At 52.2% G+C, this 19,204-nt stretch overlaps 1 protein-coding gene across 10 annotated transcripts in view; it reads left to right on the top strand.

Moving 5' to 3' along the window:
• FRMD4A (FERM domain containing 4A) overlaps window positions 1-19,204 on the top strand; it is a 606,423-nt gene that overhangs the window by 538,856 nt on the left and 48,363 nt on the right. For all 10 annotated transcript variants that reach the window (XM_053225322.1, XM_027073468.2, XM_053225320.1 and 7 more), the window contains 3 exons: window positions 3,390-3,466; window positions 8,579-8,717; window positions 15,027-15,168. In XM_053225322.1, coding sequence (XP_053081297.1) covers window positions 3,390-3,466; window positions 8,579-8,717; window positions 15,027-15,168 — 358 coding nt within the window. The remainder of the gene's footprint in view (window positions 1-3,389; window positions 3,467-8,578; window positions 8,718-15,026; window positions 15,169-19,204) is intronic.

Below are 19,204 nucleotides of genomic sequence, written 5' to 3'. Positions count from 1 at the left end.
TTAGCGTAGAGGGTTTAGCAGGCTGGCCTCGAAGTGCGGGGCACAGGGGCCTGGGGCCAGAAACGCCCAGCCCTCCCTGAAGGGACGGTGCATTTACAGCAAGCAAGTTGGCCCTAGTGGGCAGCATCTGCCTGAACGCACAGGGGAGACGTTTAGCTGCCCTCATACCCTGGCCCCCCACCCATCCCATGTGCCGTGCATGAGACGAAAAAGTCCGGGCTCGTCTTCCCACACGAGCACCTCCTTTTTGGTTCCCGGGACCCTGCTAGTGTCCCAGTGCGATTCGGTCCTAAAAAAAAAGCTGCATTCATTCAACTCCCTCTCACCCTCCCTTCCCAGAGTTTCGTTTGCAAACACACTCTCTGCTTAGAGCCGACCTGAGGGAAAACTTCTGCTCTGCCCCCTGTTAGGAGATGTCTACAAATGTCCAGCATCCTAGAGAGATGCTGGGGCCAGGTTACCAGGGTCAGTGCCAGGAGCAGGGGGACAGAGGGACCCCATCCAAGCCCGGAGGGTTACGTTTGGGCCAGTTGGCAGCATGGACAGAGGCAAGGCCCTCCGCAACAGCAGTGTCTGGAAGCCTCTCTGGGGAGGCTCTGTTTGCCTTCTGCTTCTCAAGGAGTGGGAGCGAGGAGGGAACCAGAGCCTCCAAGCATCGGCTCTGGGGTTTGCCACCCAGTGGAAAGGGGCTTCCACTGAAAGGGCTGGGTAGGGTGTTCAAAAGCACCAAGTTTGCTTTCTTTTCTCTTGACCAAGAGGAGAAAGCCCCTGGAGGTCTGCCCATCCGATGCACGGTGGGCACTTTGCCCCCAAGGGCTGTCCAGGACAGAGCCTGTGGCCCAAGCACCAGCCAGGACTCAAGACTGGAACCAGCGATACGATCTGCAGGGCCCCTTGATCAAAATCTAGTGAGACTGAGCAGAACGTCACATCAAGCACTGGGCCCTTCTGCGCGCGTATCACGCACGCATGAAGCCAGCCGTGGCCAAGGTGGGTGCAGTGCAGGGGTCGGGGGTCCCCTTAGCGAACCGCCCTCTGTCATCTGCCCCAGTTTTCAGAGGAGAGGGATGAGAGAAGGGGACGGGGGAGAATTCTGTACACTTCCTCAAAGATTTCCAGCACGTGAATAACCACATTTTATTTCCTGACGCCCCCGTGTCAGCTCTGGAGTTAGGAAGTTTAAGAAAAAAATTATCTTGGTTATTCTCTGTTACTTGCTAGGAGTCGGGAGAAGTAAGAGCACTGAGGGAATCTCACTAAGGTCTAAGTTCACAGAGCACTTTGTGCCAACACCATGCCAAGGATCTGTTGTCTCTACCTTAGAGGGGGATTATTGCCGTTTTACAGACGGGGAGACTGAGGCTAAAGGAAATGCTGTCATTTGCGTAGGGTCAGACGGCTTGGACGTAGGGGCCCCCGTATGCATACAGATGCACTCAGACCCCAGGCGTGTATGCCTGGCCACTTTGTCCTGTGTACTAGCTCCAGATCAGGAGGTCCGTGTCCGGGATCTGTGAGTTCTGGTGCTTTTGAATCCTCTGGGTAAGTTCAGGCGGTATGTCTATAAATGTCGAACAACGGGAAGGCAGGGGGAGGGTGGGCAGAGAGGAACTTCAGGTGTTTCACCGAGCTTGTTAGCAGAGCATCCAATAGCAGAGTGAGACTCAGATCTGTGACTTGAATAGTGGGCTCTACTCGGGTGCCTTTTCCTCTGTGACCTCACGCAAAGCTGTCTGAGCCAAGGTAGGGCTCTGGGTCACTTGCTTTCCTTGAAATGTCTCTCTACTCGCTTGAACTGACACTAAAGGAAAAAGAAGTACGGTTTTCCTTGGGCTTCAGAGTGAAATGTTCTTTGAGCTGTGGACCAAAGAGTAGTAAGAGGAGAGGCCCTCCTCCCTATTGTGCACACAAAATAATGGTACAGTTCGGCAGTGCAGGTCGTGGAGAGAAAAGAATGCGGCCATTCTAGAAACCTTTTTTTTTTTTTTTTCCCCAGCCCAGTCTGACAAAGGGGTGGAGTCCTTTGGCCAAGCCCTGACTAGCTGGCATGTCTGGGTCTGGGGAGGCAGGGCTGAGGGAGCACTGGGAAATTGCGGTCACATTTTTAAGGAGGAGAAAATGTGAGCAGGTCAGGGATCATCAGGAGCCCCGGCTCAGACTCAGAGGACGCTAGGTGGAGGGTGAGACCCTAAAAAACCTAGGCCTCCATGCATTGGGCAAAGGGACGACCCCAGGGAGGAATCAGCCACTCCCAGGATTCCTGATCTACCCTTCTGTGGGCAAAATCCACTCAACCTCTAACTGTATAGAAGCAGCTGCAGTAGAGGCATCGAATGTAAGCATCAATAACGTAAATATAAATGCGTGTGCGCGTAACTTTAACCTCTTGTGACACGGTCCACCGTTCACTTTTTCTCCTGATGAAAGGAACGCCTTCCAGAACAGTGCTGCCCTAATTACTCCCAGACCATGTAGTCCGCTGCTTAGTTAACAGGGCCCCCTCCTCTCCGGTGGAAGGAGTCAGAGTCGTGCCCAACAGGGCCTGAGGGCAGCGGCGGGCGCTCTCTCCCTCCCACTTTTCAAAACTGCCCTAACTGTACTTGGCCTCTCCCTTGGCCGTGGCCGCGGGCCGCTGGCTGCAGCCTCCCGCCAGCAGCGGGACTCTGGAGTTTCTTTGTGCCTCGGGAAGAAGCAGGGGCTTGACAGGCTCTTCTTATCTCGAGTCGAGTCGCCTACCCCTGAAATAAGGTTCCAGCGGCCCCCGCCCTTCGCAGAGAAGCTTCCCGGAGCCGGAGCCGACTCACCAGGGCGAGTCCGAGCTCTTACACATTAGTGGGCAGGAAGTGGAGTCCCGATGGGAGGCTGGGAATTTGACCGCCTTCCCATTTCAGCACTGGAGGGAGAGGGCTCAGCTCGGCGCCGCGCGCAGATGGCCCCCGCTCCCCTGTGAGAGCTCCCCTGCTCTCCCTCCGCAGCCCTCCCTCCCAGCGCTCGCGCTCGGCCCCCCTCCCCGTGGAGGGAAAAGTCTGCGGCGCCAGAAGGGTCGTGGATCCCGCAACAAAGGGCAAAGCAGAGGGGAACAACTTGAAAAGAACTTGTTTTGTTCCTGTTGAGAAACCTGCAGGAAAATCCACACCCACGTTAACCGCTTTTGAATTTGGAGAGCAGCCTCTGTGTGTGTGTGTGTGTGTGTGTGTGTGTGTGTGTGTGCGCGCGCGCGCGCGCGCGCGAGCGTGCGGGGGTGTGTAGCAAGAGACGGAGGAGGTGCAAACTGTGTGGTCTCAGCGTTGATAAGGAAGCTGCCAGCTGTAGAAGTTCAGCAAAGAGAGGACTACCGCCCGCCCGGAGCCAACCGCTTCTGAACGTAAACCGCATTGTTTTCTGTCCAGATCTTCCAATGGAGGCAGTTGGAAAACCTGTATTTCAGAGAAAAGAAGTTTTCCGTGGAAGTTCATGACCCCCGCAGGTAAGCTAGAAGAGTCCTTTCCTTCCGGGAGCGCGTGGTCCACCCGGCGTGTTATTGACCTGACGATTTTTGTGCTGTCATTGTTCATTTGGGGGAGGGGGGGAGGGGACGGTTGACCGCGGGGAGTATCGTCACAGCTGACAGTGAAGCTTTGTTTTGTGCTCAACGTGTTGATGGATGCGGTGGATTCGAGTGTGCGTTGGGTGTGCGTGCGCACGCGTGAGAGAAATTGGCAGTTGGGTGGTCGTGGCACCTGGCTGCACGTGTGCGGTGTGCGTACGTGTGGAGTTGTCCCTGCTCGTGCCGGGGAGTTTTAGGGAAGGTGGGTGACACTCGGTAACACGCACCACATTACACGGGGCATTGGGCTGGGTCCTTCTAGAGAGGTCTTGCCGAAGGAAGAGGGGATGGATGGCTCGTTCAGAGCTTCTGAGAGTGTTTCTGGGAAGATAGCACCAAAAGGGATTTGTACCCAAGGGAGCTGTGTTAACTGACTCCACGAGCTGTGGTTTCAGGGTGTCAGTGTGGTGGGTGGATGTGAAAGAAACACAGTTCTGTTTCTCCCCACCCCACGTTGTGTCCCAGGGAGCACCAGTGGAGAAAAATCAGTGCTTTCAAAGTCAGATGCCAAACAATAGGGTCCCCGTTTGGAATGCAGCAAGCCCCTGCGTGGAAGGTTCTCGGGCAGCACGTACCGGCCGCTCTTCCTCTCTTTGTCTGCTGGCAGTGCTGGACTTCGAGGCAGCCCAGAATTCCCCCCAAACAGGCCTGACACCCAAGGATAAATTGCTTTTAATAGGTCCCAAGATGGGTTTACAAGAAGGGGTCTCCAGGAAGACGGTGGGAAGGTCAGACTCTGTAAAGGTGCAAACTGGGCTTTTGGGCACCAGCGATAGCTACCCCAGCCTTGGCCAGCCGAAGAGGGTTGGCCCCGGCTCCACTCGCACATGGCTTCTGAGCACCCAAAACAGGCCACTTTGCGCCCAGACAGTTCTCAGAACGAGACGCTGCCACCCCCCCCCCCTCCCCACACCTAAGTCAGAGGGCTGAGCTTGGGCTGTGTCTCAGCCCCTGCCACCAGCGATAACCCAGCAGGGGGAACATGCCTCTCCGCCCCACCGTATAATCTGCCTGAAGCAGCCACTCCCTTGGAGGGAAGCAGCTCAGCCCATGCCTCCACCTTCTCCACAAGACCAGCAGATGGAGAACATCTTAGCCAGTCTGCACAGTCAGGTGATGCGAAGGGTCCCCCGGACCCTGCCTCTGCCGAGCAGGCCACGTGGGGGAGGGACAGACGCTGAGAACAGGCCTCCCCCCAAGAAGGAACTCGCTGCTGCTTTTCCGGGTGAACTGTATCAGACCAGTCTTAGGTTCTCTCCCCCCTCACCCTTCTGTGTCTGAAAAGAGTGAACCCAGTGTTGCCACAATGGGTCCCACGCAGAGAGGGGCTGTCCAACAGGACGAAAACTAGGGACTGGGTCACCTAAGGGGCTGTGCACACTGTCCATGCCTGTCCTCTGTTGTTGGGAATTTTGCTAACTCACGCACCTCAGACACATCTGTGCATGTGTGTTTTCCCTGTTGGTCACCCTGTCCGTGATACAATACTAAATTCCCCTCCCTTTCCTAAGGCCCAAGATAAAGCAAAGGGTCCAAACCTCACACATAATTATCATGGGCTTTTAGCCTGTTTCAGACATTCTGGGCTACAGAAAGAGGTCCTTGGCCCTGAGGCGGTGTCCAGAAAGATTAGCACGGCTGGGGAGAAAGGCAAGAGAACTGGGTATTTCTTGTTTATGGGCAGGCACTGTTCTAAAGACTTGGACACATTATCTCGTAGTGTCTTCACTGTAAACCCAGGAAATGGGTATTGCTAGTTTCCTGTTGTACCTGTGGTAAACTGAGGCACAAAAGAAACAAAATAACCTGGTCGAGGTTACAAAAAGCCAGTAAGTGGTGGAGGAAGGACTTGAACCCGGGGAGTCTGGCTCTAAGACTCCCAGGCATTACCACTCCGCTCTATACAAAATACTGGCAATTGAGTGCTGAATGGCACAGGCCCTAAATACTGAGAGTGGAGAAGCCAGCCTAGTCAGGAGAGGTTCTGAGCTGAACCTCTCAGGTTCTTAAGAGAGAGGAGGGAAGGGAGGCATTGGAAGCAGGAGTGTGATCACCTCTCCCGGAGAGAAACAGCCGTCCTCCACCCTAGAGGCAGACAGGGAGGGGGTGGCCAGGGAGGTGTCTACGCTGATGTCAGAGGTGGAAACCCAAGCTGACGGCAGCTTTAAGGACCCCTTTTCCAGATGGACACCGGTGCAAACCTAGGGGATTGCCGTGGGTTGTTAGCTACTGGGTTTCATGGCAGAGCAAAGGCTCTCAGCCGCCTCCTGCCTCCTAGGACAGCAAATGGTCTTCCCAGGGCCCACAGGGCGCTCCTTATCTTAAATGCCTCGCCCGCTGCTGTTGCCACAGGTATTTGGAGCAGGGAACAGGAGTCTGATGGACTCTGCATTGAGGCGGTCACAGCCAGGAAGGGAGCCAGAGGTGAAGGGTTGGGATGGCAAGTAAGGAAAAGAATCCTGTGGTGAAGAGGGTGGGACCCAGACAGGGACCGGGAATCACCCCAGGCAGAGGGCGCGTCCTGAGTCGATGGGCCCAGCGTGGACCACAGAAGGGGATGCATGACATGTGCTCCCGGACACGCACCCCCAGCTCGATACCCACACTGGTTCTCTGGTTCTTGGCAAATATTCCGTTTCTAAGGTTTAGGCAAAACAGAAAAGTCAGTGTGGTGGGAAGAGCCTGAAGGGAGAGATGCGGAGAAGAGATATGTTAATAATGGAGCAGGAGAAAACTCCGGGTCTGATGCGCTGTTTGTACAGCACCTCCCAGACCTGGCGAGCCTCCTGGACCCTTCCTCCCCTGCCTTCCCTGAAACACACGAGCATTTGGCCCCTGCGACTCTCGTGCTTGCACTCAGACATGCCTCCAGTCCCTCATCCTTTCTAACTCCGCTTTTCTGGGAGAAAGGATCGTACTGGGTCCCAGGAGCAGCCATTGGCATAGAAGCCGAAGTGGAAGGTTCCCATCATGGTTTCTTCTTATTTCTACAGGGATCTGTGGGGCATTCCTTCCCACTCTGTCACCGGCTCCTTTTCCATGATGGGAGCAGCTCTAAATTGTCTTGCGGGGAAAATCTTCCAAATTAGACACCTTAAACTTGAGAACACGCTTTTTTCTTATGTTCATGTGGGGAACCCCAGGCCCCACCCCAGCACCTTGCCTTGCACACACCCACACACACACGTGCATGCAAACACATGTTCTCAGATTTCATTTGCCAAACCATCTGCCTAAGGGACACACTTCACTGAAAGCATCCTATAACCCTTTTTTTCTTCCTCCCTACACCATTGATGTGAATTCCTTTGGGACCCATGTTTCCCACTTTTATTTTGTTTTGTTTTGGTTTTTTTAGTGTTTATTTTGAGAGCGAGAGTGCAGGGGAGGGGCAGGGAGAGAGAGGGACAGAGGATCCAAAACTGGCTCTGTGTTGACAGCAGAGAGCCTGGTGGGGGGCCTCGAACTTATGAACCGTGAGATCGTGACCTAAGCCCAAATTGGACGCTTAACCGACTACGCCATCCATGTGCCCCTCGTGTTTTATTTTTAAAGTCTAATTGCCTCTGTCTACTCCATACACAGATAGGCCCTATCTCCTATGTAAACGTGTGTGGAGGGGGAGTAGTGGAGAAGATTGGCTCGACTCCATTCTGCCTTCCGTCTCCTGATTCTGTATACCCTGTCTGCCCTGTGAATAAATTTGAGATTGATAACCACTCTCTCAAGGAACACGGAGTTAGAGCAGTGTAAGAAGTCTGGACTCCTTCGGGACTTCCCACAGGCTGTGGCCTGTGGTGGTGGTGATTAGAACAGAATTGACTTATCCTTCACCATAGGCAGCATTGCCTGCTGTTTACTAAAGGACATTGTCAAAGGCTCTTCCTGTTCCTGAAGTTTGTGTTGACCCAGTGCCAAGAGCTGAAGCTCAAAAAGGACCATCCAGTGACCTAGAATGACCCATCTTATCCCAGACAAGACAGAAGCTTGAATGGATTCTGAACCCTAAGGAGCCAGTAAATCAAAAGATTAACATTATTCGTGATAGCCAAAATATGGACATAACCTAAGTGTTCATTGAGGGATGAAAGGATACAGAAACTGTGGTGTGTGTATAAATACAACGGAATATTATTCAGCCACGGGAAAGAATGGAGCCCTGCCATTTGCAACAATGTGGATATACCTGGAGGACATTATGTTCAAGTGAAATAAGCCAGACACAGAAAGGAAAGAACTGGGTGATCTCATGAATATGTGGAATCCCAAAAGTCAAATAGTAGGGGCTCCTGGGTGGCTCAGTGGGTTGAATGTCCCACTTGAGCTCAGGTCCTGATCTCACGGTTCGTGAGTTCGGGCCCCGTGTCAGGCTCGCTGCTGTCCGTGCAGAGCCCGCTTCAGATCCTCTGTCCTCTCTCTTCTCTGCTTTACCCCTGCTCATGCTCTCTCTCTCAAACACGAATAAACATTAAAAAAAAAAAAAAAAGTGGAAGCATAGACTGGAAGGGTGGTTACCTGGGCCAGGGAAGAGAGGAAGTAGGGAGTGTTGGTCAGAGGTACAAAGCTGCAGTTGGGTAGGACGAATAAGCCTACAGATTGAAGGTAGAGCACAAGGACTGTAGTTAAGGATGTGCACTGAATAATGGACGTGAGCTAAGAGTAGATCTCCAGTGCTCTTGTGACACAACTATGTGAAGAATGATCATTAGCTTGACCGTAGGAATCATTTCACTGTGTATATCAAATCCTGTTGTACACCTTATATATATACAATTTTGATTACATTGAAAAGCTGGACTTTGCTATCTAGTTTCCTAAGTGTGTGTGTGTGTGTGTGTGTGTGTGTGTGTGTACATGCTGGCATGTGTGTTCATATGTCCCCTTTATGCCAGGGCGTTTAGTTCCCACGGGGTTCTTGGTAAAAGCTGTCAACGGATCAGCGGAGTCCCTCATCATAAACATGCCTGAACCTTCTGATTCTTGCTGTCACAGGGCTTCAGTGACCAGGAGGACGTTTGGACACAGTGGCATCGCGGTACATACATGGTACGCATGTCCAGCATTGATCAAGTCCATCTGGGCTATGGCCATTAGCCAGCACCAGTTCTATCTGGACAGAAAGCAGAGTAAGGTAAGTCAGGGACTGGGAGGCACTTTGCAAAGACCAGACCTTTCTACAAAGAGGGAAGCTTGCCTGAGGGTTGCACTAGGGCCTGAGTCTGGGTCTCCTAATTTAGGGCTCAGGAATTCGACGGGTGGGGGCGGCACCGTGTCCCCCGCCCCGAGAGGTGCACAGGTACAGACCTGCCTTGCAGAGTTACAGGAGGGAGGAAGGAGACCGGCTCTTCCAGAGGGTACGTCCCGTGCCTTGGTCAGGGGCTCTGGCCCTTTACTGCAGCCAGGTAGGGCCCTTTTGAGGGATTCCAAGCGTGCTTTCAAACTTCAGAAACCTCTCCTAGGAACGAGCTGTCAAGCCCTTTATGGTGTTTCAACAGTGGCATATTGTTTCCTTTTTGAGAGAGAGAGAAGAGAGAAAAAAAAAAAAAAAGCAACCCGTTTGCAATTAATAGACACCATCTAACTGTTTAGGATAATTGCTGTGAAAACCCTCCAGGCTTTTCCAACTGCCAGTTCCTTTTTTAAAAAAAAAAAAAAAAGAACTGGAAACATTAAAAAAAAAAAAAAAAAAAAACCACCCAGCCATTTCCCTAAAGTAGACCTAGAGCCTCAGGCCTTGGTAAACAGCCATCCTCCGAGGGAGGTTTGACCCAGCCCCAGTGCGGACACACAGGTGCATTTTCTGGCGGGTGGGAGAGTGACGTCTCCTTGGTTCACACACAGCTTCTATCAACACTCGGCCCCCTCTTCCTCTACTGCCTCTGCCTGCCATGCTGCCTTGCCTTCCCTCCACAAGCCATTCTCCTTCATTAGCCCTCTGGTCAAGAGCCCCATCTAGACGGGTCTTGCCCCTTTCCAGAATCCTGCTGGCTTGGCAGAGGCGATGCAGAACTATCGAGGGAGATCCAGCCTTGGCCCCTGGGACGTTTTGTCCCATCATGTGGGTCCTCCGTGGGTGTGGAGGTGGCCGGACTCTGGCCTTACTGGGCCCAAGATTCAGCAGCAGATCGGAGCCCTCTTGGATCCTGACGGCTTCCTCTTCTGTCTTACTTCCTGTCTGGGTGGCGTTGTTCTTTCCCTGGCGTGGGCGGAGGAGTAGCCGGAGAGACCTGGGGCCAAGTGGGAGGGAGGAGATAGATAGTAAGAAAATAGGAGAAAAGGAAACAATCTCTCAGCTCATAAATCAGTTTCAAATCAGGGCCCTTCCTGCCAGGCTGTCACTTTGTCCTTCATAACAGGTTTTTCTCCTCTGCGAAGTCTTCCTGACCCCTTTTTTGGTCATTTTCTGGGGTGAATGGGCGCAGAGTAGAGTGTTTTTTGTTGTTGTTAGGCATAATGGGAGCATTCCACAGCTTTCCTGGTGACGATGGACATTGGCACAGGGATTTGAAGCCCAATTAGATCAAAAGAAACCGGGCCAAAGCATTTTGACTCATGCTTTAGCCTGAGACAGTGGGTGGGTGTCCACATTATGCCCTCTGGTTGCAAGAGTTAGAGGTCAGAACCTTAAAACATTGATTCCATCCTCTGCGTTGTTCGGGAATGGGTGGTGAGGGGTGGAGACCTTGGCAACCCTCCTGAACCCCACCACTGATGCCTCTTGGGGGCAGACCCCCCACACACACCAGTAGCACAATTTTGAAAGGAGAAAAGACAAAGTGTATTTCCCCCTGAGGTTAGTACATTAGCTGTTTGAGCTGTTCTACCCTGTGCTGGTTTTTTGCATTGAGGGTCTCTTGAGTAACTCAAGAAGCAGGTTCTTTTTTTTTTTTTTTCTTTTTTCTTTTTTTAATGTTTATTTATTTTGAGAGACAGGGAGTGCACACCTGAGCAGGGAAGGGGCAGAGAGAGAATCCCAAGCAGGCTCTGTACAGTCAGTACAGAGCCCAGCACGGGGCTCGATCCCCCGAATGGAGAGATCATGACCTGAGCTGAAATCAAGAGTCAGACGCTTAAACAACTGAACCCCCCGCCATGAGGTGCCCTGAGAGGCCGGTTCTTAGGGTTCTTCATCCCCCCTGTCAAAGATGGTCTTCCGCTGCAGTTGGAGAAGCCTTCTTTGCCAGGCTAACAGGTCAGCCCTCTGAAGCAACAAGTAAACTGGAAAAAGTTAGTCTCGAAGTTCATTTATTAGCAGCAAGTATCCTTTAAAAGGCCAAACCAGGTGCCCACGCAATAGGGGAATTTCAGCTGTCCATCTCAGTGACCCCTGGGGGACGGAAGGAAGTACACGTTGGCCCGGGAGCGGGAGAACTTTCCCCCCAGTCAGCTCTGCTTCCTCACAGATGCTCCAGAGCCCTCCCGTTTCTCGTAGGAACCAAGTCCTCAACCCACAGTGGCAGGTGAGGAATAAACTCCACAAGGAGGGCCAGGGACTCCATTTCCAGATCTCTGACCCTAGGCAAGTGTCTCACTGTACCTGCTTTGCCTCCCCGATGAGAGAACAAGGAAGGAAATTACTCACAGAAATTATTGATTGGCCCCATGACACAATGTGTGTGAAACCGCTTTTGGAGATGGGTATTTTTATCATTATCATCGTTAATCCAACACAGTATCCCCTGGCCAACACTTGTGTAAAGGTTAAATTCTCTAAAAGTTTCCCAGATTAAATCAGAGATGATAAAATTCCCCTCCGGAATTACACCACCTTTCATTTCTGGAATGCCGTTCTCTGTACAAGGGTGATGTGATGCGTCTCCGGTGGGCAGAACGATCTCCGGTGAGTGACGGCTGACACGCCTGGGATGAGTTTCCAAATATTTCTGAGCAGCCCGTGTTGGCTGGCACACTGGCCATTGCTTCACACCCTAGTGAGTCGGGCCAGGCCAGCCAATCCTTTCTCCGAAGTGCTTCTGCAAAGCCCAGGCCTCCCAAGTGATGCTTATCAGCCCCGGAGACAAGCGTGGTCTAGTGGTTTGAGTCAGCAGGGGAGGGTGGCCAAGAAGTCTCCGGTTCTTCCCTGGTGCTGGTATTTTCTTCTTTCAGGATCCTTGTGCAAATCATGTAAGAACATCTCTCGCACGTGCACACACACACATGCTCCCTCTATCTCCAGAGACGGAGCAGAAAGAGCCCATGTTGCTTGGTTTCGTATGGCTCATTCAGAGTGAGAGGCTGTACAGGGACCAGCCACACCTGGTAACTTCTGTGTGCCGACCCCCAAGATGAGGAATGTTGTCCTTTCTGGATCCTGGCAACCTCTGAAGCCCAGAGCTGAGGACTGTCTTGTAGATATCAGAGGAAGATACTTGAAAGTTCAGATTGTGGAGCATAAACATTAGACCCTATGCCTCTGAACTCTAAGCAGGGACTCGTCAAGTTGCCCTCTAGTCCGGACATGGTTCCTCCCCCTCAGTCGTTGGGTTTTGTTTTTTTTTTTCTGTTTTTTTTCTTTTTTTTTAACATTTATTTAAAAAAAAATATTTTTTTTAACGTTTATTTATTTTTGAGACAGAGAGAGACAGAGCGTGAACAGGGGAGGGGCAGAGAGAGAGGGAGACACAGAAGCCGAAACAGGCTCCAGGCTCTGAGTGGCCAGCACAGAGCCTGACGCGGGGCTTGAACTCACAGACCTTGAGATCATGACCCGAACCGAAGTCGGACGCTTAACCAACCGAGCCACCCAGGCGCCCCAACATTTATTTATTTTTGAGACAGGGAGAGACAGCATGAACGGGGGAGGGTCAGAGAGACAGGGAGACACAGAATCTGAAACAGGCTCCAGGCTCTGAGCAGTCAGCACAGAGCCCCACGCGGGGCTTGAACTCACGGACCGCGAGATCATGACCTGAGCCGAAGTCGGATGCTTAACCGACTGAGCCACCCAGGTGCCCCAAGAGTTTTGTTTTTTTTCTAATCTGTCCTCTGTTCTTCATTCCATCTAGATCAAAAGCAGGGTGAAAGCTTGGTAGGGGACCATTAAACCTTGCTCGTGGGATATCAGTAATAAAACTTGGTGGGGCAAGGCCCCCAAAGTAGGATGTCCAGAATTTTGGAGGCTCTTCTGGGATGTCCCAAAGACTTGACTTTGCCAGAATACGATCTCCCAATCCGTACTCATTCCTCTTAGTGTGTGCTCTCTCCACTGGGTCTGTTTAGTCATTGTGATATTTCCATTCAGAGAGAAGCCAATAATTTCCTAAAGCTTCTAAGAATCTGATCTCCCTTGGGAAAGGATATCTGTTGCTCCCTTTTCCATATTTTGGTTTTTGCCTCTGACACTGATCAGTGGCAGGATTGGAAGTGGGTGGGGATAGGTCTGGCATGTGGTTAATGAGATCCCCCAAATCCCAGGTTGAGCCATCAATCTCCCCTCATTTAGCAAATTGCCTCCAGGTCATGATTTGTATCCCATTCCTATTTCCATTCCAGTGGCCTTTATGTATATTATCTAATTGAGTCCTTATCACAACTCCACCACATGGGTTTTAAGAGCTTCATTTTATAAACAGGGATCTGAGCCTCAGCCAGGTTGAAGATCATGGTCAAACAATGGTTACCTGGCCAGGGCCAAGATTCCAGTCCAGATCTTTCTGACTTGAGACTCTGGGCCCCTTCGCATCATGCTGAGTTGGTCCGCGTCTCCGTGAGTCATTACATAACTGCAAGCGTCCTCAGCTCTTTTTATTAAAGCGTGGGCGTTCGTGGAGAGGGCTGCTAAAGACGGTGATGGATGTGCTTCCTCGGCTTGCTCAGAGGGTAAAGCTCAACCAAATACACCCTGTGGACATGCCTGCCTTGTCCATGTGAAGTGAAAGGTGCTTCCTGCTTCTGCTGCAAGCCGGAGCACTGCGGGGTCCTGGTGGCCGTGATTAGGTCATCAGCAAGGAGGCCCTGACCTGAGGGAGGTGGCCTGGTTCTGAATGCGGGGACAAGAGTTGAGGTCAGAAAGGAGACCTCAGTCAAGGAAGGACCGATGGGATGATGCTTCATAGCTGGCAAACAGCAAGACTCCTGCGTTTCCTTGGTCCCTCAGACTCTCCTCTTCTAACAAGAGGAAAGCGCTCAGCTCTCGGAAGGCACGGACGTCAGTGTCCGCATCAGTATGGAGGCCAGAGGAAGGGCGAAGGCACGGGGTGATAGCCTTTGCTGGACAGCGCAGGGGACTCAGGTAGAGAATGTCAATAAGGAAGAATGGATGATGTCTACCGACCCCTCCACGGCCCCCACATCTGCCTCTGCTGGCTTCTCCTGTTGGGGGACAGACTTGGTCTCACACGGAGGGGGTGGTTGGGCAAATGCACGTTAAGTGACCGAAAAACCAAGTTCCAAACCGAGTTCGAAAACCATCGGCTTATGTGCTGTAGCCGGCGGCCGTGGAAAGAAACTTCAGCACACGTATGGGTTCTCCCAGCATTGATACTGTTTTTGTTAGGCTCGTGCTGTGAGTAAAGCATGTTGCCTGATGTACTATCACAACAACTGATTTCCTGAAGAAGGAAAAAAAAAGATCAAACACGTGTAGAAAATGCACACCCCATTTTCACTGACCGCAGGCAGTAGCTAAAAAAGGCAGTTTAAATGAAAAACAGTTACTTTTAGGAATGTAATTATGATTACAGACTTCTCTTCTAATTATTCCAACCTGTTACGTTTAGCCAAGTTGGGCCAATTAATAAGCACAGTGGAGTGGAGCATTAACTAAAATCTAGACTTTGGAGAGGAGAGTTAGGTATCTCGTGGTTCGTGAGTTCGAGCCCCGCGTCGGGCTCTGTGCTGACAGCTCGGAGCCTGGAGCCTGCTTCTGATTCTGTGTCTCCCTCTCTCTCTGCCCCTCCCCTGCTCACGCTTTGTTCCACTTTGTTTCTCAAAAATAAATGTAAAAAAGAATTTTTTTTTTTTAAATAAACACAGAATGAAGTCAGTACTCTTTTATCGAGAGCTGGGTTCCAGGGCACGGCCTCAGGCAGCCTTCACGTGCCTGCTGTCCTTTGCCCCTAACAGAACCTGCAAAGGCGGGAGGTGTTCGTCCCATTGTATAAGCTGGGAATAAAGAGGTTTGGTGAGGTTAAGGAACGTTCCCCGCACAGGAGTCTGACCGGGTCTGTGTGGCATCAAAGCGCCTGCACTAGGCACTGCACGGCACAGCCCGTGGAAGACAGAGCTTGGGAAACGTCATGCCTCGTGTCCTCTCTAGAGCCACCTCACGCGGGGAGCGTCAGTGGTTGGGGATGGGGCCGAGGAGCACAAACGTTAAGAATGCTGGAAGCCAGGAAGCGAGTCCCTGTGCTACCTTTCGGGACCCCAAGCCGGCGAGCGGTAGCTGCTCTCTACCAGAGGTGAACGCCTCTTCACAGCCCGGTTGTCTTTTCCATTCTAGTCTAAAATCCATGCCGCGCGCAGCCTGAGCGAGATCGCCATCGACCTGACCGAGACCGGCACGCTGAAGACCTCCAAGCTGGCCAACATGGGGAGCAAAGGGAAGATCATCAGCGGCAGCAGCGGGAGCCTCCTGTCATCAGGTACGGCAGGGCCTCTCGGGGAGCGTGGAGGAGGCTCACCCAAGCGCGGCGCCCAGCCCAGCGAGGCTCCGGGCAAGGCCGGCCAGTGGCAGCCGCGGAGGAGGCAGCTTGGCAGGCTCCCCGGGAGCTGGCTCCGGTTGTGAGACCGAGGTTTTGAGCCAAACGGGAATCTGAGAAAACTGCCCTGAGTGCCAGAGGGTGGGGGGAGATCCGAAGCAGCAGAACCAGGCAGCGTGGGAAGGACCGTCAGCCGCAGAAGCCTCTTGGGCACCCTCCAGAGCCTTCTGAATGCCGATGGCCGACGGTCAGGAGTGTCAAGTCCAAGGACGGGGTGGGGCGTGCTTGTGTGCCCTTAAAGGAGAATTCTACCAAGGAGGGGGGGCTGAAGGCAGGCTGGTGGTGCTGAGCGACCCTCTGCCCTGCTCTCAGGCGAACTCCTCGGGACTCTGGAAGGCCAGAAACTCCAGGCCTTCGGAGAGTCTTGCTGTCACAGAATGCCACATACTGTCAAGCACCTTTTGCAACTGGGAGTCCCAGGGTCTGATTCCAAGTGTGTTTCTAAGAGCCCTGGGCAAGTCATTTTGTCATTGGATGTGAGAGGGACAGACGGGCTCTGCGTGTGAATTCGGACCGGCTGATGGCCAGAGTAGGGACGCCGTTGGCCGCGGTGACAGGAAGAGGCGGAGGTTTGCTGAGCGCAGGAAGCGGGAGGGAGGGGGTCATTGTTCGGAGACGCTGAATGCTGGTCATTCCCCAGGCCACAGGATCAAAGCCTGATTGTTCTTGGGGACAGTGTACTCTTGCCTTGGAGCCTCGAAGGAAAGCAACAAGTCTTTCCCCTCCCTCATCTTCCAGAGTCATTTTTTCTTTCTTTCTTCCTTCCTTTTTTTTTTCCTTTAAGATTTCTTCCTGCCCTAACATTTTAGGAGTTGTCTGTAAATATTGCGTCCCTAGTGTCACCTCTGTTCTAGTGCATCCCTCTCTCTTTGATGCCCACCCCCCCTGATGCTGTTTACCGAGCCCGCCCCCTGCCCACCCACCCCCCCCCCCAACCGTGCCCAGTACTGCTGTCCCTCCGTCACACTCAGCCATAACTTCTCTGCTGCTCTTGCTTCCTCGGAACCCTGCTGATGGGGACGCCAGCCGGAGCTCATGGGTTCACAGAGGCATCCTGCCTGCCCACATCTCGGCTCCTCCCTCCATCAGCTTTGTCTAGATTCTTCTCCCCCTCGCCACAGTTCCCCTTTACTATACCTTCCCCTGTCGTTATTTCGTTGTTTGTCTTTGCACCTGGTGCTTCCAAGGTTGTAAAAGACTGGAAGTGAAGGTAGTCTCAAAGAGAAACAAATAAGAATGAGCCGTGAAAAGCGATGTCCTTCTAAGAACCAACTCCTTGGTTCACCAGGGTCTTTCCACAGCCCCGTCTAAAGACTGCACTCAACAGCAGTAAGAGGAAACGGAGAAGGGCAAAAAGCTGAAGGGGTCTGGGCGGCCTCCAGGCTGGCAGAGTCCAGTCAGAGCCTTGACCCGGAGGACCAGGGGGAGGATGTGCCCCTCCCGGACCGAGAGGCCCATTTACTGGGGGGCTGGTGGAGCTTCAGCTCAGGGGCCCGCGCTGGCCAGGCCTTTCAGAGGGTTTGGGAGGGCCCAGCCACATGTCCTCATGGCATGTGGTTTTGTGAACATAGTACGTTTTGCATTCTTTTTTTTTTTTTTTTTTTATCTTGAAGTGCAGTCCACGTAAGTGTTATGTTAGTTTCAGGTATGTAATGTGGCGATTTCACCATCTCTTGAGCTCACCTCAAGTGTAGCTACCAGCTGTCACCATGCAGCTCTGTTAAGGTGTCACTGACTGTGTTCTCTAAGCTGTACCTTTCTTCCCTGTGACTTACTCATTCCATCCCTGGGAGCCTGTGTCTCCCACCCTCCTTCTCCCATTTTGCCCTTCCCCCTCCCCTCTGACAATCACCAGTTCTCTGTATTAATGGGTCTGTTTCTTTCTTTCTTTTTTTTTGTAACGTTCATTTATTTTTGAGAGAGAGAGACAGAGCATGAGCAGGGGAGGGGCAGAGAGAGAGGGAGACACAGAATCCAAAGCAGGCTCCAGGCTCTGAGCTGTCATCCCAGAGCCAGACGAGGGGCTCAGACTCACAGACATGAGATCGTGACCTGAGCTGAAGTCAGATGCTTAACTGACTGAGCCACCCAGGCGCCCCTCAGTCTATTTCTGCTTGTTGTTTGTTTATTCATTTGTTTGGTAGATTCCACGAAGAAGTGAAATCATATGGTATTTGTCTTTCTCTGTCTGATTTCTTTGACTTACCATAATACCCAGGTCCATCCATGTTGTTGTAAATGGCAAGATCTCGTTCTTTTTTATGGCTGAGTAATATTCCATTGTGTGTGTGTATGTTGTGTGATGTACACACACACACACACACACACACACCACATCTTTTCTATCTATCTTATCAATCCTAAGTGTCCTCTATTAGTGGGCACCTAGGTTCTTCCATATCTCGGCTGTTGTAAATAATTGCATTTTTTTCCGTAAATCCACTAAAATTATATAAGCTTCATGCCCCACAAAGCCTGGCTCTACTTCTGCCACCATAGGTTTACCATAAACCCCTCCCTGCCTCAGATTCTTCTAAATGTTTTCAGCAGTACAGCGAGGCAAATGACAATAATTTCTGAGGCCTTCAGCTTTCCAGTGAAAGCTGTAGAAAATGCTGCTGTCTTGTATCTAAGAGAAGGTCCTACAAAACCTGAGACCCACATCTCAAATTATGGCCACTCTCAATCCCCTGCTGAGTGGCAAAGGGCAGAGCCATAGTCAGCTCCTGTGTTTGTGCTCTAGACCCTTCTAACCCCTGGTAAAATCCAGAGTCTCTGCTTTGAGCCTGGGCTTATCTGCCCACGGTCATCCTCATCCAGCCACAGATGAGCCCCACCCATCCCTCAGGCTTCGTGAGGTGTGCATCCCTGCTGTGGTTTCTTAGCCATTTGGAAAGCCGGGTACTGTGCGAATTTGGCACGGTTCTATCCAGAAGGACAGTGGATTCTTCCAGCTCAGTTCTTAAACTTCGACGCGCATCAGAACCACGTGGAGGGCAGTTCAAACACAGATAGCTGAGCTCCAGTCCCAGGGTGTCTGATTCTGTAGGTCGGGGGTGAGCCTGAGAATTTGTATTTTTAACAAATCCCTAAGAGATGCCGATGCGGCTGGTCTGGGGACCACACGTTGAGAGCCACTCTTCCTGCTGAAGAAGAGATAGAAGCCTGAGGTGACGGTGTGGCTTTGGAACACAGAACCCAGGTATCGCCGCTTTTGGACCTGTGTCTTGGGCCGTCTTCTCTGGCCGCTCATATCTGTGAGCCTGTGGGGGCACCACGGCGGTAACGTAACCGCTGCCACAGATCAGGTTGTGCCCGGGAGCCCCAAATCTCCTGACGTAGAACTGACATCACTCCGTCATCAGCAGATGAGATCCAGATTTTGCAGATGAGAAAGCAATTCAGCTGTGTCCCTGCCACCAGCATAATAGAACAAAATAGCACAGTAGCAAATAAAGCATCTTTACCCCAAGATACAAAAGTGACTTTCAAATGTGTGATAGCTTCATGTCAGGGAGTCTACTTGGGAGCTCCTGACGCAAAGACCTCGCCCTCCCCACTTGCAGAGGGACTCCGTTCGTGGGCACTGACTCCTCTGCCCTTTCTCTGCCCGCCCTCTGCCACACCGCCGTGCGAGGGGAAGGTGGGAGAGGATGAGACCGGGAGGTATGAGCCGTGCCCCAGGACCAGATCAGGCAGCGCGTCAAACTCTGCCCAGCCCTGCCAGCTGGAGCCTGAAGAAGTGTGCTTGATGTCATGCTGAGGCTGAGGGTCCGTGGGGACACCTCCCTCCCGTGACTTAAGAAGACAGTGGAGGAGAGACTCCAAAAAGGAAAGAATATAGGCCATGAGTTAAAGGGAATTTCTGGTGTCCACAGATCTGGTCATCATTTCCCCCTGGGGGTGTTGATCGCTGCCC

The sequence above is a fragment of the Acinonyx jubatus genome, chromosome B4, assembly GCF_027475565.1.
Source record: "Acinonyx jubatus isolate Ajub_Pintada_27869175 chromosome B4, VMU_Ajub_asm_v1.0, whole genome shotgun sequence".
In the NCBI taxonomy this organism is placed as follows: Eukaryota; Metazoa; Chordata; class Mammalia; order Carnivora; family Felidae; genus Acinonyx; species Acinonyx jubatus.
Note: the sequence above shows the minus strand (reverse complement) of the source record. Positions and strands in the feature narration are given on the sequence as shown.